Source organism: Prionailurus viverrinus, chromosome B1, assembly GCF_022837055.1.
Source record: "Prionailurus viverrinus isolate Anna chromosome B1, UM_Priviv_1.0, whole genome shotgun sequence".
In the NCBI taxonomy this organism is placed as follows: domain Eukaryota; kingdom Metazoa; phylum Chordata; class Mammalia; order Carnivora; family Felidae; genus Prionailurus; species Prionailurus viverrinus.
This window is the reverse complement of record NC_062564.1, coordinates 173,966,162-173,987,597: the sequence shown is the minus strand read 5'-3', so window position 1 is coordinate 173,987,597 and position 21,436 is coordinate 173,966,162. Positions and strand designations below refer to the sequence as shown.

Here is a 21,436-nt window from a genome sequence, read left to right as displayed (position 1 = left end):
CTGGTGTAACTGTCACAGTCTTTAAAGGGTGATTGCCCAATTAAACTTATTGTTGACTCCTTATTTAACCTTTTAAGAGGGCACATCTCTATAGCTTCCTGGGATTTCATTCTCTGGTTGGGGTGGCAGGGTGGAAATTATTCCAGTCTGTTCTCTGAAATCTCACCTCCCTTGATGAGAGTTCTTTGGGGCCCAGTTACCCTTTCTGGTCTAGTAATAACTAAAACAAACAAAAAAACCAAAAAGGTTTCTAATACTTTCGTTGAAAACAGTGAGGTCCACACATATCTCATTTCACCTTTCATATTGGACTAGTCTGGCCTCCATGATCAAAACCTGTTCTTCAAGAAATCCTTCTCACTACATAGCAGTGGTGGTAAGGTTCAGTGATGTACCCTCCATTGTCATTCTGGTTCCTTGATGTATCTTTCTTTCTCTAACTGTTCTCACTCTGACTTCAAGATCGAAAGTTTTGTTAAAGAAAAAATTATTCCTAACTCTTGTTAAAGAATGGTAAGGCAGGATTCTGTTCTTCCCTGTTGTGGCATATATTAGAATTGTCTTCTTTAAAGCTGAGTAATATTTTATTTTGTGTATATACCATATTTCTTCATCCACTCATCCATCAATGGATATTTGGGTTGTTTCACCTTTTGGCTATTGTGAATAATATTCCTATGAACATGGGGGTTCAAGTACCTGCTTCCAATTCTATTGGGTTTATACCTAGAAGTGGAATTGCTGGATCATATGGCAATTTTTGGATTAACTTTTTTCAGAACGGCCATATTGTTTCCCAAAGCATTTTAGAGCACTTTGAAGGTTCCTTCCTGCAAAGTTCAGATCAGGGCACCTGGGTGGCTCAGTCGGTTAAGTATCTGATTCTTGATTTCGGCTCAGGTCATGATCTCGTGGTTGAGATCAAGCCCCTCCTTGGACTCCACGCTGACATTGTAGAGCCTGCTTGGGATTCTCCCTCTCTTTCTCTCTGTCTCTGCCCCTCCCCCATTTGTATGTGCGCTCTCTCTCTCTCAAAATAAATAAATAAACTTCAAAAAAAATTATTGTTCTAAGAATGTACTCCCTTCCCAATTTCATATATACATAAACCTATTATAATCATTCATTTTTTAATTGGCCATTCCTCTTGTGGACAATCCATTTGGAAGTTTTTATCTTCACTGGTGATATCCAGCAGTGTCACCTAAATATTTAGTGTAAATAAAATCTTAAAAATGAGATTTTTTTTTAAACAATAATATTGGTGGGGGATGCTTGGGTGGCTCAGTTGGTTAAGCATCCAACTACTTTTGATTTTGGCTTAGGTCATGATCTCATGGTCATGGGATCAAGCCCTGCATCAGGCTCTGCTCTGGGCATGGAGCCTGCTCAAGATTCTCTCTCCCTCTGCCCCTCTCCCCCACTTGTGCTCTCTCTCTCTAAAAAAAAAAAAGAAAAACAAAAGCAAAATAATAACATTGGGGTTTTTCATAAAAAAATGTAATGCATGTATTTCTGCACATACTTTAGGAGGAAACCATACAATAAATAACAGCATAGAGAAAAACAACAACAGAAAATGAACAGTCTACTGCACACTAAACATATGTAAACATGTCTATAAAAATAGGTAACTGGAGGTACACCCATTAGGAGTGTGGGGAGGGAATTCCTAGTTTGTTGGATAAACTAAGCTCTAAAATCTCTTTCATTTCAGAAGTTCTCAAACCACTATAATCAGGACACTCACATTCTATTGTGGTCCTCTTATGGAAAAAATTACTTATATTTTTTTTGCTGTCCAAAGACATATTCTTCCTTTTTCAGAGCTCAAAATGTTTAAACACTTTGCCCTGCCGGTGAATGGAGTTTCTTTTACTTATTTTTTAAAATTTGTTTATTTTGAGAGGGGGGAGGGGTAAAGAGAGAGGATCCCACAGAGACTCCACGCTGTGAGTGCAGAGCCTGATATCAGGTTCTATCTCACTAACCATGAGATCATGACCTGAGCTGAAATCAAGAGTCAGACACTTAACTGACTGAGCCACCTGGTGCCCCTTCTTTACTTATTTTTTTAATTTACTTATCAAAAACAAGCGGATCCCAGTTAAACAGTAGTATTCTGGGGTCACCTGGGTGGCTCAGTCTGTTAAGCATCCAATTCTTGATCTCAGCTCAGGTCATGATCACACAGTTGGTAAGATCGAGCCCCACATCAGGCTCTGTGCTGATAGCACGGAATCTTCTTGGGATTTTCTCTCTCCCTATCTCTTTGCCCCTCTTCTGCTTGTACTCTGTCTCTCTCAAAATAAATAAATATTTTTTTAAAGCAGTATTCTGTGTCATTATCGCCATCATCATCATCATGATAGCTTGATTTACTTTTCTAAAGTAAATACAGGAAGTATTATAGGAAGTATTACATACAAGATATTGGCTAATCCTCACCAGAAACTCCACAAAACTTGCGTATAATTCCCATTTGACAGATGATGAAACGAGTCCAGAGAGAATAAGAAACTTGCCCAAGGTAACCATCCAGTAAGAAATGGAGTCAAGATTCAAAACTGAGCCTGTCTGAGTCAAAGGCCACAGTGTTTTCACTATTCCAGGTGACCAAAAGTTTATGTACTACTCTCTCTGCCTTCATCTGGAATTTCTAAATATTTAAATCCTTATTTACACTTAGCAGTAGTAACAGTAAGCTCAAAACCATATTCACTGATAATTTGGGGGTGTAATTTTTTTTATTCTCTCCAAAAATCTTTCCCCTTTATCCGTCCCTTTTTTCCCCTCTTCTCTTACTCTGAGCTTCAGAGATGTCTGCCATGGTAACTCCTCCACACACACATACAAACACATACATTCTCTCTTTCACATAATTTTCCCCTCTTAAGATATCCTTCATATATAGGTTTCAGTGAACAGAGAACCCTTTGTTACCTTAGGTGGTTGGAGGTTTATTTTAAAGATACTCCAGAAGTAAGGAAGGCTACCAGATCTCACAGAGAACTTAAAAAAAAAAAAAAAATGGCTACCACAGTAGCCCTGGTTGGACCATCTTATTGTATCCTCCAAAGTGGGCAAAGGCTGTTCTCTACTCTAGTAATGAGTCAACTTCTCTTTGACTCTTCCTCTTTCTTAATCTGCTCCTCTTTCTACTGCCAGCTTCTCTTTATTGCTGCCTTTGCTTCTATTTCTTACTACAGCCTGTTCTTAGTGTTATAGCTTATGGGCAGGACAGAGGCTCATAATGAGGGTACTTCCCAAAGGTAAGAAATCTTATTGAATCTTTGTATCCAAGGAGCTCCAAAATGGAGTATCTCTATTTGGCAGAGGACCCATATCTGATAGTATACTGGCCTATTTTACATCTTGCCTTTGATAAGGCCTAGGTCCCTGATCTGGGCAGGTAGGAAAGTCCTGTATTTCAAGGCTTCCAGCTGGTGGAAGGAAGAGACTGGGGTTGCTTAAAGCCACCGCAGGCTAGCTCATAGTCTAGTACTAAGTATGTGTTGAGTAAAGTTCCTCTAGTTTAGTTAGAAATATCAGTAAGAGAAACTAGTGACATAGTGTATTTTTTCTGAATTAATATTTCTCAAAAATAAAAGGTAACAAAATTCTCACATGGTTAGGAAATTCTAATACTTTATCATTCATTTACTATACTTGACAAGTATAAGGAAGGGAAAAAATTTTTGTTTGAACAAATAAATTGAATGGTCCTAAATATGTAATGGAAACCTAAAGAAAGACTTTGCAGAGATTTGGTAAATACTTCGTGATCAACGAGTAGAGCAGCACTGTCCAATAGAATATAGATGATGAAAGCCACACAAGTAACTTTAAGTTACCTAGTAACTATATTTATTTTATTTTATTTTATTTTATTTTATTTTACTTAATGTTTATTTATTTTTGAGAGAGAGACACACAGTGTGTGCAGGGGAGGGGCAGAGAGAGAGGGAGACCACAGAATCCAAAGCAGGCTCCAGGTTTCATGCTGTCAGCCCAGAGCCAGATATGGGGCTCCAACCTACAAACTATGAGATCATGACTTGAGCTGAAGTCTGATGCTTACCTGACTAAGCCACCCAGGTGCTCTTCTAGTAACTACATTTAAAGAGACAAAAAGAAACAGGTTAAGTTAGTTTCAATATATATTGAATCAATTGATATATTGTATCAAAATATTAACATATAGTCAATATAAAAACTATTAAGATATTTCTTTTTTTTTTTCATACAGCATGTTAGAAGTCTGCTACATGTTTTACATTTCCGCCACAATTCAACTCAGACTTGTCACATTTCAAGCACTTGACAGCCAAATATGGCTAGTGGTTACCATATTGAACAAATAGGGCTAGAGCCTTAAGCTAATTAATGACCATCCTATAATTATCCAACAAACTGGAACTCCTGTTCACCCACAGAATTTTCCCCACTAATGAAAAATATTGATATTTCTCATTTCCTCACCTCTTCTAATTCCAACTCCTGCTCCCTTTCTCAAATAATCCTATTCACTCTTCAAATGACCCTATTGTAGAAACATCTATCTGGACCTGTGTCCTCAGAAATTACCCCAAAGGCATTAGGGATAAGCTTATGTATACATATACATATACATATACATATACATATACATATACGTATACATATTAGAGGTAGAATGGGGGAAAGAAGAGGGAAGATAAGCAAATAAGAAAGATTAAAGAAGGAAAGAGACAGGGGCATCTGGGTGGCTTAGTTGGTTAAGCATCCAACTTTGGCTCAGGTCATGAGCTCATGGTTCATGGTTTCAAGCCCCATGTCAAGCTCTGTGCTGACAGCGTGGAGCCTGGAGCCTGATTCAGATTCTGTGTCTCCCTCTCTTTCTGCTCCTCCCCCACTCATACTACTGTCTCTCTCTCTCTCTCTCTCTCTCTCTCTCTCTCTCTCTCTCTCTCTCAAAAATAAAGCTTTTACAAAAATTTTAAAAAGGAAAGAGAGAAAATGGAAGGCTTTTAAAAGCAGAAAAGATAGCAAATCTAAAGGAGAAAACAAAAACATAGGGGAAAGAACAGGGGACAACAAAATGGAGAAAATCAGGATGAAGACAAGGGACAGGATAGGAACGGAGATCAAAAATAAGTGGTGGGGGGAATAAAATTTATAGGCTAAAGAAGGGAGTGGCAAAGGGAAAAAAAGTAGAGAAGGAAAGGAGGGAAGTCTGGATTTCTCCTCCAGGTGCCCATTATTATTATAGCTTTATTAATAGGTTGCTTAATGTTTGTTGTATTTTTTTAATGTTTCTGTATTTATTCTGAGAGAGAGAAAGCGTGAGTAAGCGAGGGATAGAGAGAGAGGGAGAGAGAGAGACTCCCAAGCAGGCTTCTCGCTCAGCACACAGCTGGACACAGGGCTTGATCTCATGACCATGAGGTCATGGCCTGAGCCAAAATCAAGAGTCAGACACTTAACCGCCTGAGCCACCCAGGCGCCCCACTTAATGTTTGTTTTAGACCAAGTTATAGAGAAACACAATAATGTAACAAACATCCTGTAAGACACATCAACAGGAGAACTCTCCCTAGATTTCTTTGTTTTCAACCAAATACTTACAATGTTTTGATTGAATATGAAAAAATTACACACTGAATCAGATATCTTCCAATATATCCAGTGGTGTGCTAGAGCTGGGTTATACCAGCTCATAAGAGCAAAGTTTTAATTTTTAAGAATTTTGTGAAACAGTTGCCCAAAACAACTATTATTAAAAATTAAATTGTATATGCTTGCAATTAAATAAACTATATTAAAAACAAAATAATAGATACTCAAAACTCATCACTTCATAATTATTTTTTAGATATTTACTATTTATTATGTTCTTAAAGTTATTTATGTGTTTTATATCTGTATAGCTGAAACACCATAGAGAATTAATAACATTGTCTTTCTTGGTTTTTACCTGCTATAGTGGAACACATACTCCAGTAATTTCCTAAGAAAAAGTGTTTTGAGGGTTAATTTAGAGCAGAAGCTTAATGTCCTCCTTCATATTTGATCGATTGTTTGGCTGTCTCTAAATTCCTAAGTTCCAAATAATTTTCCCCACACAATTTTATTTTCTAGCTTCTGGTATTGAGAAGTGTAATGCCATCTTAATTTGTGACTCCTTGTATATGCATTTCTCCTTCTCTCTGGAAAATTTTTGGATCATTGTCTAACATTATTCTAAAATTATCCTAAATTTTCAAGAGGTGGTGCCATGTACCATTAATTTTGCTGGGTGTAGTTAAGAGTTTCATGTCTTTCAATGGAATACCTTTCCTTTATTACTTTGACAATGTCTCCTCCTCCATTTTCTCTGTCTAGAATACTTATTATATGTAGGTGGACTTCCCAGATTTAGGCTCTTATTTCTTATTTTTTCTCTTACATTGGCAATTAATCCTTTTGTTCTTTTTTTAAATGTCTATTTATCTTAGGGGGGGGAGGGGCAGAGAGAGAGAGGGAACAGAGTATCTGAAGCAGGCTCTGTGCTGACAGCAGAGAGCTCAATGTGGGACACCAACTCACAAACCATGAGACCGTGACCTGAGCCAAAATCAGACGCTTAACCGACTGAGCCACCCAGGTGCCCCAATCCTTTCGTTCTTACTCCTTAAAACTTCCCTTAGCATATTTTCCAAGTCTTCAATTTCTTTGGGGGACAGGGCTATCTTATTTAAGTTCTAAGAAGTATCTCCAAGTTGTCTTGGAAGAAAAGTCAGCATCCTTGTAGGCCTGCCTGTTAACCACATCATCAACATGCAGCATTCCTTCCCCTGACTCTCAAATACATAGCGCCTGGGACCTTGTTGATTAACTTTGATAATGGATCTTTATTAAGGGTGGCCATCCACTTGAATGGGTGTTAATTTGTGGAATTCAAGAAGTGACTGTGTCCTAGTATGAGGATGAAGTCCATCAGAGAGCTTTGGAGCAGTGAAGGAAAGCAGGGATGAGCAGGTCCAAAGTGCTGGGGAGCCACAGAAAGTTCAAAAAGAGGTAGCCAGGAAATTCAGCACACTCCTGAAATCCTCAGGAGGGACTGCTTTCCTGTAACTACACAGGTTGGGGACTTGAATGGTTTTACTTGAAAATAAAAGGAAAAACTAGAAACTATAGTGATATTTGGGTTGCATTAGTAAGGTCAGAGTTTTTCATTGGTTTGTTTTCCAACTGAATCTTCTTTTGAACTGTCCATCTTATTGCCAATATAACAGCTGGGATTTAGTGCTTTTCTATTTTATTCTACTAGTTCTTTATGTAAAAGAACTACCTCTGTGAAAAATACTGGTGGTATTTTGATAGGGATTGCATTAAGTGTGTAGATTGCTGGGGCACCTGGGTAGCACAGCTAGTTGAATATCTGACTCTTGATTTTGGCTCAGGTCATGATCTCATGGTTCATGGGATCGAGGCCCATGTTGGGTTCCACACTGACAGCATGGAGCCTGCTTGGGATTCTCTCTGTCCCTCTTTCTCTGCCCCTCTCCCTGCTTGTGTCCTTTCTCCTCTCTCAAAATAAATAAATACACATTAAAAAAATAAATGTGTAGATTGCTTTGGGACATTTTAACAATATTTGCTATTCCAACCCATGAGCATGGAATTTCTTTCCATTTCTCTGTGTCATCTTCAATTTCCTTCATCAGTGTTTTATACTTTTCAGAGTACAGATATTATACTTCTTTGGTTGGTTTATTCCTAGGTATCTTACCTTTTTTGGGTACAATTGTAACTGGGATTGATTCCTTAATTTCTCTTTCTGTTGCTTCATTATTGGAGTATGGAAATGCAACAGATTTCTGTACATTGATTTTGTATCCTGCAACTTTATGAATTTGTTTACCAGTTCTAGCAATTTTTTTGGTGGAGTCTTTCAGGTTTTCTATATAGAGTATCATGCATTCTGCAAATAGTGGACATTTTAATTCTTCCTTGCTGACTTGGATGCTTTTTATTTCCTGTTGTATTCTGAATACTATGGCTAGAATTTCCAGTACTATGTTAAATAACAGTGGGAAGAGTAGATATCCTTGTTTTGTTCCTGACTGTAGAGGAAAAGCTCTCAGATTTTCCCCATTCAGAATGGTATTAGCTGTGGGTTTTTTCATATGTGGCCTCTATTATATTGAGGTATGTTCCCTCTAAACCTACTTTGTTGAGGTTTTTTTTTTTTTATCATGAATGGATGTTGTACTTTGTCAAATGTTTTATCTATGCATCTATTGAAATAATTATATAGTTCTCATCCTTCCTTTTATTAATGTGATGTATCATATTGATTGATTTGTGAATATTGAGCCACGCTTGCAACCCAGGAATAAATCCCACTTGATTATGGTGAATGACTTTTTTTTAATGCATTTTTGGAATCAGTTTGCTAGTATTTTATTGAGAATTTTTGCCTCCATCTTAACCAGGGATATTGGCCTATAGTTCTATTTCTAGTGGAGTCTTTATCTCATTTTGGTATCAGAGTAATGCTGGCCTCATAGAATGAGTTTGAAAATTTTGCTCCCTTTTCTATCTTTTGGAACAGTTTGAGAAGTATTTACTCTTCCTGTGAAGCCATCTGGCCCTGGACTTTTGTTTGTTGGGGTTTTTATTATTCTTACTATTATTACTAATTAAATTTTTTTAATGTTTATTTATTTTACAGACAGAGTGCAAGCAGGCAAGCAGGGGATGGGGCAGAGAGAGGGAGACACAGAAGCCAAAGCAAGCTTCAGGCTCTGAGCTGTCAGCACAGAGCCTTATGTGGGGCTCAAGCTGGTAAACGGCAAGATCATGACCTGAGCCAAAGTCGGCTGCTCAACCGATTGAGCCATCCAGACACCCCCCCGTTTTGGTAGTTTATATGTTTCTAGGAATTTGTCCATTTCTTCCAGGTTGTCCAAAATGTAGGCATATAGTTTTTCATAAAATTCTCTTATAATTGTATTTCTGTGGTGTTGGTTGTTATTTCTCCTCTCTCAGTTGTGATTTCATTTATCTAGGTCCTTTTTCTTTTCTTTTTGATAAGTCTGGCTAGAGGTTTATAAATTTTATTGATTTTGATTCAAAGAACCAGCTCCAGGGTTTCATCGTTATGTTCTATTGTGTTTTTTTAGTTTCTATATCATTTATTTCTGCTCAATTCTTTATTATTCCCTTCCTTCTTCTGGCTTTAAGCTTAATTTGTTGTTCTTTTTCTAGCTTCTTTTGGTATAAGGTTAGGTTGTTTACTTGAGATTTTTCTTGCTTCCTGATATAGCCCTGTATTGCTATATACTTTCCTCTTGGGACCACTTTTGTTACATCCCAAAGATTTTGAACTGTTGTGTTTTAATTTCTATTTGTTTCCATGTATTTTTAAAATTTCTTCTTTAGTTTCCTGGTTGACCCATTCATTGTTTACTAGCATGTTATTTAACCTCCATGTATTTGTGGTCTTCCTAGATTTTTTCTTGTGGTTGACTTCTAGTTTCATAGTGTTGTGGTCCAAAAAGATGCACGGTATGATTTCAGTATTTTTGTGTTTGTTGAGGCCTGTTTTGTGACCTAATATGTGATCTATTCTGGAGAATGGTCTATATGTATATGAAAAGAATGTGTATTCTGCTGTTTTAGGATGGAATGTTCTGAATATATGTTATGTCCATCTGGTCCAGTGTGTCATTCAATGCCATTGTTTCCTTGTTGATTTTCTATATGGATGATCTGTCCATTCATGTAAGTGGGGTGTTAAAGTCCTCTATTATTATTGTGTTATTATCAATTAGTTCCTTTGTTAATGTTTTATATATATAGGTGCTTCATGTTGGGTGCATAAATATCTACAATTGTTTTATCTTCTTGTTGTATTGTCCCCTTTATGATTATGTAATGCCCTTCTTTGTCTCCTGTTACAGTCTTTGCTTTTTTTAAAAAAATTTTTTTTAATGTTTATTTTTGAGACAGAGAGAGACAGAGCATGAAGGGGAGAGGGTCAGAGAGAGAGGGAGACACAGAATCCGAAGAAGGCTCCAGGCTCTGAGCTGTCAGCAAAGAGCCTGACGTGGGGCTCGAACTCACAGACAGTGAGACCATGACCTGAGCCGAAGTCGGGAGCTCAACTGACTGAGTCACCCAGGTGCCCCCAGTCTTTGTTTTAAACTCTAGTTTGTCCAAATATAAGTATTGCTACTCTGGATTTCTTTTGACAACCAATTGAGTGTTAAATGTTTCTTCTCCCCCTCACCTTCTTTTTTGTTTTAATATTTTTTAACGTTTATTTATTTTTGAGAGAGAGAGAGAGAGAGAGAGAGAGAGAGAGAGAGAGATAGTGAGCTGGGGAAGGGCAGAGAGAGAGGGAGACACAGAATCCAAAGCAGACTGCAGGCTCTGAACTGTCAGCACACAGCCTGACGCGGGGCTCGAACTCACGAACTGCATGATCGTAACCTGAGCCGAAGTCAGACATTTAACCACCTGAGCCACCCAGGCGCCCCACCCTCTCACTTTCAATATGTACATGTCTTTAGGTCTAAAATGAGTTTCTTGTAGGCAGCATATAGATAGGTCATTTTTTTTTTTTATCCTTTCTGACACCCTATGTCTTTTGATTGGAGCATTTAGTCCATTTACATTCCAAGTAATTATTGATAGATATGTATTTATTCCCATTTTACTACTTGTTTTGTTGTTGTTTCTGGAGATTTTTTCTGATCCTTTCTTGTCTTTGTCACTTTTGGTCTCTTCTTCATGCTCAGAGTCCTCTTTAATATTTCTTGCAGAGCTGGTTTAGTGGTCACAAACTCCTTTAATTTTTGTTTTTCTGGGAAACTTTCTCTCTCCTTCTATTCTGTATGATAGCCTTGCTGCATAGAGCTTTCTTGGCTGCAGACTTTTCCCATTCAGCACTTTGAGGATATCATGCCACTCCCTTCTTGCTTGAAAGTTTCTGTTGAGAAATATCCAGCTTGACTTACATATTTTCCCTTATAAATTATGGACTTCTTTTGTCTTGCTGCTTTTAAAATTGTTTCTGTATCACTATATTTTGCAAATTTAATTACAATATGTCTTCTTTTTGGCCTGCTTTTATTGATTTTAATGGGCATTCTTTGTGTCTCCTGGATCTGAATCTCCATTTCCTTCCCCAAATTAGGGAAGTTTTCAGCTATTATTTTCTCAAACAAATTTTCTTCCCCCCTTTTCTCTCTTTTTCTTTTGGATACTCCTGTAATATCAGTGTCACTGAGTTTCCTATATCTATTCTGATGTTCCATAATTCTTCATTCTCTCTTTTGTTCAGCTTCATTATTTTCCATTATTTTGTCTTCTTTGTCACTAATTCATTCCTTTGCTATCTCCAGTCTGCTGTTCATTGCAGTAACCTATTTCCAATCTTATTTATTGCATTCTTCATCTCTGATTGATTCTTTCTTAACTCTTTTATCTCTGTGGTAAATGTCTCACTGATGTCTTATATTCTTTTCTCAGGCCCAGTGAGTATCTTCATCATCACTGCTTTAAATTCTCCATCAGACATGTTACTTATATATGTTTCACTTAGAGCTCTGGCTGTGGCCTTATTTTGTTCTTTTATTTGGGATAAATTCCTCCATCTTGGCATTTTGAATAAATCTCTGTCTTCTTCTCTGTATTAGAAAAACTAGTTCTGTCTCCTGCTCATGAGAGTAATGGCCTTGTGAAGGAGAGGTCATATAGTGCCCATGGCCTAGTGCTTTAAGAAGTGTCTCTGGTGTGTGCTGTGTGTGCTCTGCTATTGTGTGTTGGCTGCTCCATCCTTCAGGCCAGTCACCTGCAAAGGCTCTCCTTGCTTGCTATGGGCACTGTTTGGTCCTTGGCCTGAATGTGGCAAGTATTATCTAAATGTGCTCTGGTCTGCTTGTGAAATGAGACCTGACACCAACTCCACCAGAATTGAGGCCCTGCAGAACTCTCTGGTCAGGAGATATGGTGTGGGCAGAGGTTTGTGCTGGTCCTCTGGGGAAGGGGCCCACTCTACTGGGACTGAGGCAAGCCTAACTGAGAACAGTCCTGCAACAGCACAGAGGGGTGGGCCTTGGTGTAAGCAAGTTAGACAGTCAGTGTCCTCTCTGAGCTGCTTCCCTCAGGTGGCTCTGTGTTTATGCTGAGGGACAGGGTAGGGAAATGGCACCAGTCATCTCCTTTGTTCCTGGAGAGGCTCTGTGAATGCTGCCTCTCAGAGGAGCATTTCTAGAATAGGGAATAACTCCCCTCTGTGTGCCCTGGACATTTTTCAGATTGTTGTTTCCACACTGTCTCTCCCCAGATTGTTTTCTTGCCTTCTATCTGGGAGCTGATTAAGACTTAGTTTTGATATAATTTCCTTTTGTTGGTTATAAATTTTCAAGTACAGAAAAGTATAAAAGCAAAACTAAGCACCAAACACAGGTAAGCAATGATAATGTTTTGTATATTTTCATCTAGACCTCTTTCTCTGCATATTTTTAACATATGAAACCTTGATATACATATATTTTGTATCCTGTGTTTTTCATTTATATTGTAACATAAGCATTCTCTATTAATAAAAAACAACTTCCTATACATTATTTTTTCAAATTGTGGTAAAAAACACATAACACAAAATTTATCATCTTAACCCTATACACTATTTTTAATGATTATAAAATATGTTACTAAACACAGTATATTCCTCCATTGTTAGAAATTTAGAATGTTTCAATTTTTTCACTGTTAACAATGACTCTGCAATTAACATACTTTGTCCACATTTTAACTTACGTCCTTAGACTAGATTTTTGGAAGTAGAATTACAGGTCAAAGAACATGATTATTTTAAAGCACTTAATATACATTCCCAAAAAACTTTGCCCTCCTATTATCACTATATAAAATGCCCATTTGACTGCAATCTCATTAGTATAACAGGCTGATAAAAATGGTACTATTTTAATCTCAATTTGGTTAAGGCTTCTGGAGTGAAGTGTGAGATTAGATAACTGGTTTTGTAACCCTTTGCTGACTTATAGCCAATAAATGGGGTTGGAGAGTCTGAGAGGAGTTAAAGATTAGAAGAGGATTTTTGGAGAGTTTGGGGTGTATTATGAGTTCTATTTATCCTGAAGAAGAGATCAGATGTGCTCCCTCTTACCTCAATCCTAGGAAAAAGGCTTCAATAGAACCATTTGGAAACCTTGCCCAGGTGAACTGTACAGTTGGGGCACATATTGTAACCAGTCTTTAATTCATACCAAACTCTAAAGGTCTTGGCTAGGTACTCTAAGGGCATATTTTACAAATAATGAAATTTAGGCCTAGAAAGTTTAAGTAAATTGTTCAAGGTCTTTGCAAGTAAGCAGTGGAAGTAATGGAGCTAGAACTGAAACCCAAATGTTCTGAATCAGTGCTTGAATATTTACCCATTCTGCAATATTTTTTCTCATTTACCTGTGAAATCTTTATTATTTTCATTACTATGTATTTGTTCATACTTTGACCTGACCTGAATTCTTCATCTTCCAACTTGGAATTCTTTGGATTCCACCAATACAATTTCAACTTCTAGCAGCCCCCTTAAAAATATTTATGAGATCAGATATTTATATTCAGGACTGACATAACTGCTATTCTTAAAATGTTGAATTTGTTAGATAAACTTTAACTGACTCTATTACTCTCTTTAAGGATTTTTTATACTTGCAAGATGCAATGGGTTGAATTTTGCTCCCCAAAATTCATTTGTTGAAGGCTTAAACCCCTGTACTTCAGAACGTGACCTTATTTGGATATAAGGTTGTTGTAGATGTTATTAGTTAAGATGAGGTCATTAGAATGGTCTCTAATACAATATTATTGGCATCCTTATTTAAAAGAAGGGAAATTTGGAGCATCTGGCTGGCCCAGTCAGTAGAGTATATGATCTCAGGATTGTAAGTTAAGCCCCACATTGGGTGTAGAGATTATTTAAAAATAAAATCTTTTTTTTAAAGGTGTGGGGGAGTTTGGAAACAGACAGACATAGAGGGAAGACAAAGACAGAAATATGGTCATCTATAAGCCAAGGAGAAGAGGCCTGAAACAGATCCTTCCCTCCCACCCCTCGAAAGGAACCAACACTGCCAAGACCTTGATATTGGACGTCAAGCCTTCAGAACTGTGAGCCAGTACCTTTCTATTGGTTAGGACACTCAGGTTGTAGTACTGTTTTACACCAGCCCTAGCAAACTAATACACAACTAGTGCTGAGTATTGAAGCTTGGTTATGAAATCTTGAAGTTCAATACAGGAAGTGCAATCATCCTAGAGAAAACAGAAAATTTCAGTCCTAACAACTGTTGCAATTTCCATTAGAGAACAAAAGCTTTTATACATTTTTAAGCATATATTTCATGGTTTTAGTTTCCTTTCTGCTATAATACCTCATAGGAATTTAAATGATGACTTTTCTATATCCCTAAGTTCTAACTCCATAGCTTAACTTTTCAGGATCTTTGACATGATCTTAGTCTAACTTTTCATGCTTATATCTCACTGTTGTTTTTCATAAATTACATGACCAAGTCAAATTGGGACACTAGTCCCAAAATAGGCCTGGGTATTCCTATCTTTGTTCTCTTCATCTCTCTATTTAGAATGGCCTTTCCATTCTTTATCATCATACTTTGAAAAATCCAAAGTTAAAGTCTTCCTTCAGTGCCCAGTGAAAAAACCTTCACTTCTAAGAATCTAAGTGGTCCCCATTTTATATTTTTGCTTCATTGATTTTTATTTTACTTCTCTGGCTTTATGTAATATGCTCTTATCGACTTTAAGTAAATTAGGGCAAGAAGCAACTAGTACAGGTAAGTGTTATTTTGGTTTATTCTTCCAAAAGTGGAGACTGGGATAAGAGCTTTGGGTGCAGGTCATTTGTTTGGAGAAGTAGTCTCAGGGCTCAAGAGTGAGGAGACTGAGAAGAATGAAACAAGGAAGAAAGAAAAGCAAATCTCGGAGTGAGTAAGCCTCAGTCCCACCAGGAACTCATTGAGGAATGGTGTAGAATATAATTATGTTTACCCAAGAATAAAAGACAGCAATATTTATCTAATAGGTCCCATCCCTTAAGTGGTCAAAAAATCTCAAGGTATATCTCTGGCACTTCCAGGTTTATGCATCTATCAGAATGGTTTAACAGGCTTCTACAAATATCATGTGCAGTGCTATTAATGAAGCCACAGGGCATAAACTGAGAGATACATGGTGCAGCTATGACAAGATGTTCTCTGACTACACCTGCCCAGAGCTAGCAGTTAGACTAAAAGGATAGACAGGGAGAATTACTCATGAATATTTTAAAAATCTGATAAAATTGTGCTAGAAAACATATCTAACATGGCCCATTCCTTGCAATGTTCTAATCTGTTCATGCCCTAGTTTAATAGTTCCTAAAGACAAGAATACTATGTATAGAAACAGTACACGTGGACTGTATTCCTCCTTCTGATCAAAAGAGTAAAGTCACCCGTGCATGCTAGGTTAGGCAGCTAGAATCTCAGCAAGATATCCAGCCACAAAAAAAAAAAAAAAAAAAAAAACAGGCTCAGAATTTCCATTTGACCTGAGATGTAACTCACTCTTAGTTTGGGTTCCTCCAAATGCAGACCCTGAGACAATTATTCAACTACAAGTAGTTTATTTCAGAGGTGATCTCAGGAAACACCCTTGAAGAAATGAGGATATGAGATAAGCATAGAAAGGAAGCCAATAAAAAATACATTTATTAAGCTGTTTCTACCATGGAGAATTAGAATTCCATTCTACTGGGGAACTCAGGGATAGTATAAAGCACACCCCAGATTTATCCCCAAAATGGGTGAGAAATTTGGGGTATTTATCTGCCAGTTCTCCTGACATTGGTTGAGAGCTCCCTCCAAGAAAAATATCCAGCATTTCTAAATTGCCCTTTGTGTGAGCAAAGTGGATTATCATGGCCAGGAGAAAATCCTTCAGGCAAAGAGCCTACAGCATTAGCAATGAGTAGCTTTCAACATGCAGGGGCAAACCTGAGTAGAAATGAGAAGGGCATCAATAGCTATAGATATCTGCTATAGAAACTAAAGTTGTTTAAACAGCTACTTCTCTTGATTACATGACAAATTCAATGAATTCAGGGCTAGAGGAAGGAAGGAAGGAAAGAAGGAAGGAAAGAAGGAAGGAAAGAAGGAAGGAAGGAAGGAAGGAAGGAAGGAAGGAAGGAAGGGAGAAGAAAAGAAAAAATGAGTTCTTCATGTGTTAGACATTAACTGTTTAAAATTATTTCATTAATTTTCATTGCCATATGTAAACGGTGAACTGGAGCCTGAAAGTACATGTGTTTATCTGCATCACACATTCAAAATTGCATTTAGATTTGTGTTGATGAAAATAAAGTCATTGTTGGAACTTCCAAAAGCAGCAACATTTTTCCAAAAGCAGCACACATATATTTTTTGATCTATGTGTGATCTATTTATTTTGCTTGTTCCATCAATTTAATATTAATAGCTGCTCTTAGGTTAGCCCAAAAAAGCCCATGTTTGCTCTTCTCCTTGGGCCATTCCAAATAAGTCCTTCGTGCCATGAGATTTTTGAGCTTGTGATAGCTGCTGGGAATGGAATACTGTGGAATAGGCTCCAGCAAGATCAAAATTAAGTTATCAAAAGCTTCATGAAATAGATTGTGGTGGGCAAAGTAGAGTTCATAATGACACCACTCACTCTGAACAAAGTTGGGAGACAAAACAAAAATGGACTTGTAACTTTTCTCAATGCAGTTGATGATATTCTCCACAATGCTCTTGCCAGGAACAAAGTTTCTCTCATGGAGACAAATCCTTAGGTCTTCTTTTTCTAGGTTTGGTAATAATTCATTCTTCACCCACACAGAATCATGCCCACTATATGAAATAAAAGCGTGGAACTGAAGGGTTCTTTGGAGTTCTTCTAAGGGTAGGTTCCTTGCCCTGTGCCGGGTCTGGGTCCACTGACACACCATCCTGAGATACCAGGGCAGATCAAAGTACATACAGAGGGCAGTCACAGTAACAGTCAACACCAGCACAGTGACCCCAATGGTGACAAGCAGCAGAGCTGTGTTGCAGGATAACTGAGACACATGAAAGTCCTTTAGTGGGGTTCCTTTATAGCTTTCTGGATAGTCACACTTATAAGAATCAGGCCAACCCTCTACCACTTCACTTGATACTTGGCCTATATTCTGGATAAATTCTCTTAGCTCACAGGTGCATTGGAATGGATTGTTTCCTGCTCTTATGGACCTAATCTTCTGGCAGCTGTGGAAGAAATCAGCTGATGGGTTGGAAATTGAATTATGGTCAATGATCAGTACAGAAAGGCTGCTAAAAGCTCCACAGTCAGGAAGGTGGGCTAAGGAATTGGAGGCAACATTGAGTTCTTGCAAAGCTTCTAGTTTCATGATTGGTTTAGGAATGCTTCTTATTTGGTTATTGTGAAGATCAAGTACCTTGACCTTAGGAGGTAAACATCTGAAAACAGAGTCAGTAAGTATATTTGAAGACATATTTAAACTTAATAAACTTGTAGTCCAAGAGCAATCTCCTTCATTTTTATCATACCTTAGAGAATTCTGACTAACATCCAATTGTTGTAGAGACTTCATCTCTTTGGTCATATAAACTATACTTGCAAGTTCTTTTAATTGATTCATTTGTAAACTAAGTGTCTCTAATTTAGCCAAGTTTCCACAGTTTTTGAAAACCATGTCTGTTAAGAGATTATTAGAAAAATCCAAATATAAAAATGTGCTAATTTGGGATGGACAAACCATGTGGACCATATGTGTACCAGACACTGTGAAATTTTGAACGTTCATATTTGAAAAGATTTCATAGATATAACTTTGTGGAAAACTGAACACATCAGTGACCACTTGGTGTATAGAGAAGGCCTTCAGTGAAGTGTTAGAATAATCAAAATCTCTGAAGTCAAGGTGACCTTGTAGTTTTACATTTGAAATTGAGAAATACTTTATGCTTGTATGCCAAACCAACTGGATGATCATAATGAAAAAATTCCAAGTTGTTTCAATGTTGTTTAAAGTAAGATTTGATAACCTTGAGTTGTTCTGAAGTTTTAACAGAACATTTTGGAAATAAGAACATCCATTATCATCTAGCACACATTTGATATTGGAAAGTTCCAGACTTACTGCTGTGCTGACTGATACATCCAAAATAAAACTGAATTCTTTTCTTGTGGGGAAAATTATGTGTAGACTTTCTATATTAAAGTTTTGAAGGCTCTCAGGGTCTTCTTTTTCCCCATAAGCGTCTCCTAAGACCAGTAAAACCTTACTTATATGCAAAGAAGCAATTGGTAGCACACTAGATTTTTGTAATTGTGTGGCGCTCAACCCCAGAAATTCTAGTTGAGACATATTGCCAAACTCTTTGCATATGGGTAGGCCAACAAATGCATTAAATGAGAGGTCTAAATGCTTGAGATTCACAGAATGGCAAGAAATCTTCCACAATTCATTGTGGGACAAATCCAAATATTCCAATTCCTGGTTGAATTGGAAAACACTAATATCAAGATATTGAATTCTGTTATGAGAAACTATCAAAATCCTTAGCTTTGATAGTGATACGATGTCAGAAGTCCGAAGCTCAGATATATAGTTTTGTGATATATTTAAGATTGTTGTTTTCAGGGATAGGTTTTTGGGAACATGAAAGAGACTTGATTCTGATCTGTCAACCAAAAATTCACTTTCATCAGTCAGTTGGATTTTGGTCTCAAGTATTAACATGAAGATGATGGCAAAATGGAAGATGCTAGAATTAGTTTTCATCATTTTGTAATATTAGACATTCCTAAGAATAGTTGTTATCCTTTAGAGCATCTTGATACAGGTACAAATCCTAAAAAAAAAAAAAAAAAAAAAAAAAAAAAATCCACTTTAAATAATTGTATTAAACTAGGCATGACTGGCATGAAACATTTTTTCCTAGGGACTCATAAAATGAAGTCTACATTCTTTGAAGTCACACAATCTGAAACCAGGGAAATACACATATTGATAAACAATTACACTACCTCTAATCAAATAACTTTTAATATGCATGGTGTAATGGGTTGAATGGTGACATCACCCAAAAGATATACACCTTGTAACTCTGTCCTAATCACCAGAAACTGTGAATATTACCTAACTTGGAAAAAAGGATCTTTGTAGAGATGATTAAGTTAAGGATCTTTAGATGAGGGGATCATCCTGGATTATCCAGGTGGTCTCTAAATCCAGTGACAAGCGTTCTTATAAGAGAAAAGCAGAGGGATATTTGATGGAGATAATAGAGACACAGAGAAGGCCATCTGAAGATGGAGGCAGAAATTGGATCAGATACAGCCACAAACCAAGGAATGCCGACAGCTACCAGAAGCTGAAAGAGGCTTTAGAGAGAGCTTAGTGCTCTCTTAGAGCACTTAGAGCAACACCTTGATTTTAGACTTCTGGTCTCCAGAACCATGAGAGAATAAATTTCTGTTGTTTTTAGCCACCAAATGTATGGTAATTTGTTATAGCAGCCACAGGAAACTAATACAGGTAGTTTTACATATTTATGGAAATTCCACTGACCACAACCTTCCCAAGATCATATAGAATTCAAGCTAGGATTCACAGCTGGTATGTTTTCTACTTTTGACATGCACCACCTCATGGCTTTCTTAAGAGTTCCTTTCACATGGGGTTGAATTCAGGCTTTCTTGCATTACTTTCTATTATTTACACATGGCTTCATGCCTAACTTTGGTATTATTCAAAAGGTAATTAGATAACTAAAGGTCTCTCAAAATCCATTTATTCATCCATTTGTTTATTCATCCAGTATTTATTGATAATCTACTGGCCATGTTTTAGGAACTAGAGGTAAAGCCGTGAACAAAATAAAGCCTTAATTCTCAAGGGGTTTATTCTCTGGTGGGTAGACAGAAAACAAATGACTAAATGTAATTTCATGTAATAGTAAATGACATGGAAAACTTAAGCAGAGTAAATGAATCAAGAATAATGGTAGGAAGGGAGGATATAAGATGGTGGAGCAGCATGAAGACCCTCAGCTTGTCTCATCTCTGCAATGAAGCTAGATCAGCACCAAACCATTTTGTGCACCTAGAAAATTGATCTGAGGATTAACACAATAATCTGCATAACCTGAGCCACAGAACTCAGCAGGTACACGGTGTGGAGAGGTGAACTGGGGGAGAGAAAAGCCACAGAGGGTAAGGAGCTCTTTTTGCAGACAGAAGATAGAGAAAGGAGGAGACTGCAGTGCATCAGGAGAGTGAAGGAAAAATACTTGCCCGAAAGTAGGAGGAGAGAGAGAGAAAGAGTGAAAACACAGAGGACTGAACAAGAAATGTGTTGCCCAAAACCACTGATGGGGAGAAAGGAGAGTTTCAATAACACCAAGATTCTATAAACAGTAGAGCACAAAGTCTGAAGTTCTGGAGTTCAGTGCCTGGTGATGCTCCAGTAAGGAAGTAGGGCGAATCCCCAGATGCAGGCAGCAGCATCTGAGGAGTCCCTGTGCAATGGGGAGAAATGGTTCCCCTGCTTGGAAACCATTTGGTAGAGGCCATAAAGCCTCCCCAAAGGCAAAGTTCCCAGCGGACCCTGGAGAGCAACCATGTTTGCTGGGATTGGGAAAATGACTCCAGAGTGGGATGAAACCTGGCACTAGTTGTGTGTTGTGATATACCATAATCTCTGAACTTCTGCCACTGTGTGATCTCATTAATGTTTTCTGGGGCAAGTCGGTACCTGGCCATTGTTCAGCAAGACCCTCCCCCAGAGAGTCAGTGTGGATCCAAGCTGCATAGATCTCTGAAGTGTGGGGTTTTGAAACACAACCCCATCTAAGATAAAACTCTGCAGGGAGTTGCCACCTGGGAGGTGGATGGCTTGGACACGGACACGTTAGAGGCAGGGAATGGACAGAGGCCTGAGACAAAGAAGGGGTGCTTGATCATGGATCAGTGAGAGCGTGAAGTTCCTGTGCCAGAGAATAGGGAGCTGAGTGAAGTCATTTCCACCTCTCCCATGCATGCACATGGGCATGAGCATGCCCGCCATGCTGATCCATGCCAGTAAGCTAAGCAGCACCACCTAGTGGAGAAGGCAGATGTTACACCAAGCCCCGCCCAACTGTGCTTTCCAAGAACAACCTCTAGAAGATGAGCATAAGTCACTCCATCTGCAAAGTGTCCATCCAGTTCTAGGACATAGTTCATAGTTTCGGTTCTAGGGGAAACTGAATTTAACTTCATTCAAGTTTCACTGTGTTTGCTGGTTCATTTATTCTTTTTTTTTTTTTTTGCTTAAATTGTTTTTTTTTCTTTTTCTTTGTCTTGTATAAAG

At 37.8% G+C, this 21,436-nt stretch overlaps 2 protein-coding genes across 7 annotated transcripts in view; both read right to left on the bottom strand.

Moving 5' to 3' along the window:
- TLR10 (toll like receptor 10) overlaps positions 1-21,436 on the bottom strand; it is a 75,746-nt gene that overhangs the window by 12,290 nt on the left and 42,020 nt on the right. The window contains exon 1 of one of the 2 annotated variants that reach the window (XM_047855719.1): positions 4,082-4,099. The exons of the other annotated variant lie outside the window; for it this stretch is intronic. The gene's annotated coding sequence lies outside the window, so the exon portion shown is untranslated. Of the gene's footprint in view, positions 1-4,081; positions 4,100-21,436 lie in introns of those variants that run through there. 2 annotated transcript variants of the gene reach the window in all.
- TLR1 (toll like receptor 1) overlaps positions 16,292-21,436 on the bottom strand; it is a 47,168-nt gene continuing 42,023 nt past the window's right edge. For all 5 annotated transcript variants that reach the window (XM_047855725.1, XM_047855726.1, XM_047855727.1 and 2 more), the window contains exon 2: positions 16,292-18,935. In XM_047855725.1, the coding sequence (XP_047711681.1) occupies positions 16,502-18,868 (2,367 nt within the window). In that variant the 5' untranslated portion in view covers positions 18,869-18,935 and the 3' untranslated portion in view covers positions 16,292-16,501. The remainder of the gene's footprint in view (positions 18,936-21,436) is intronic.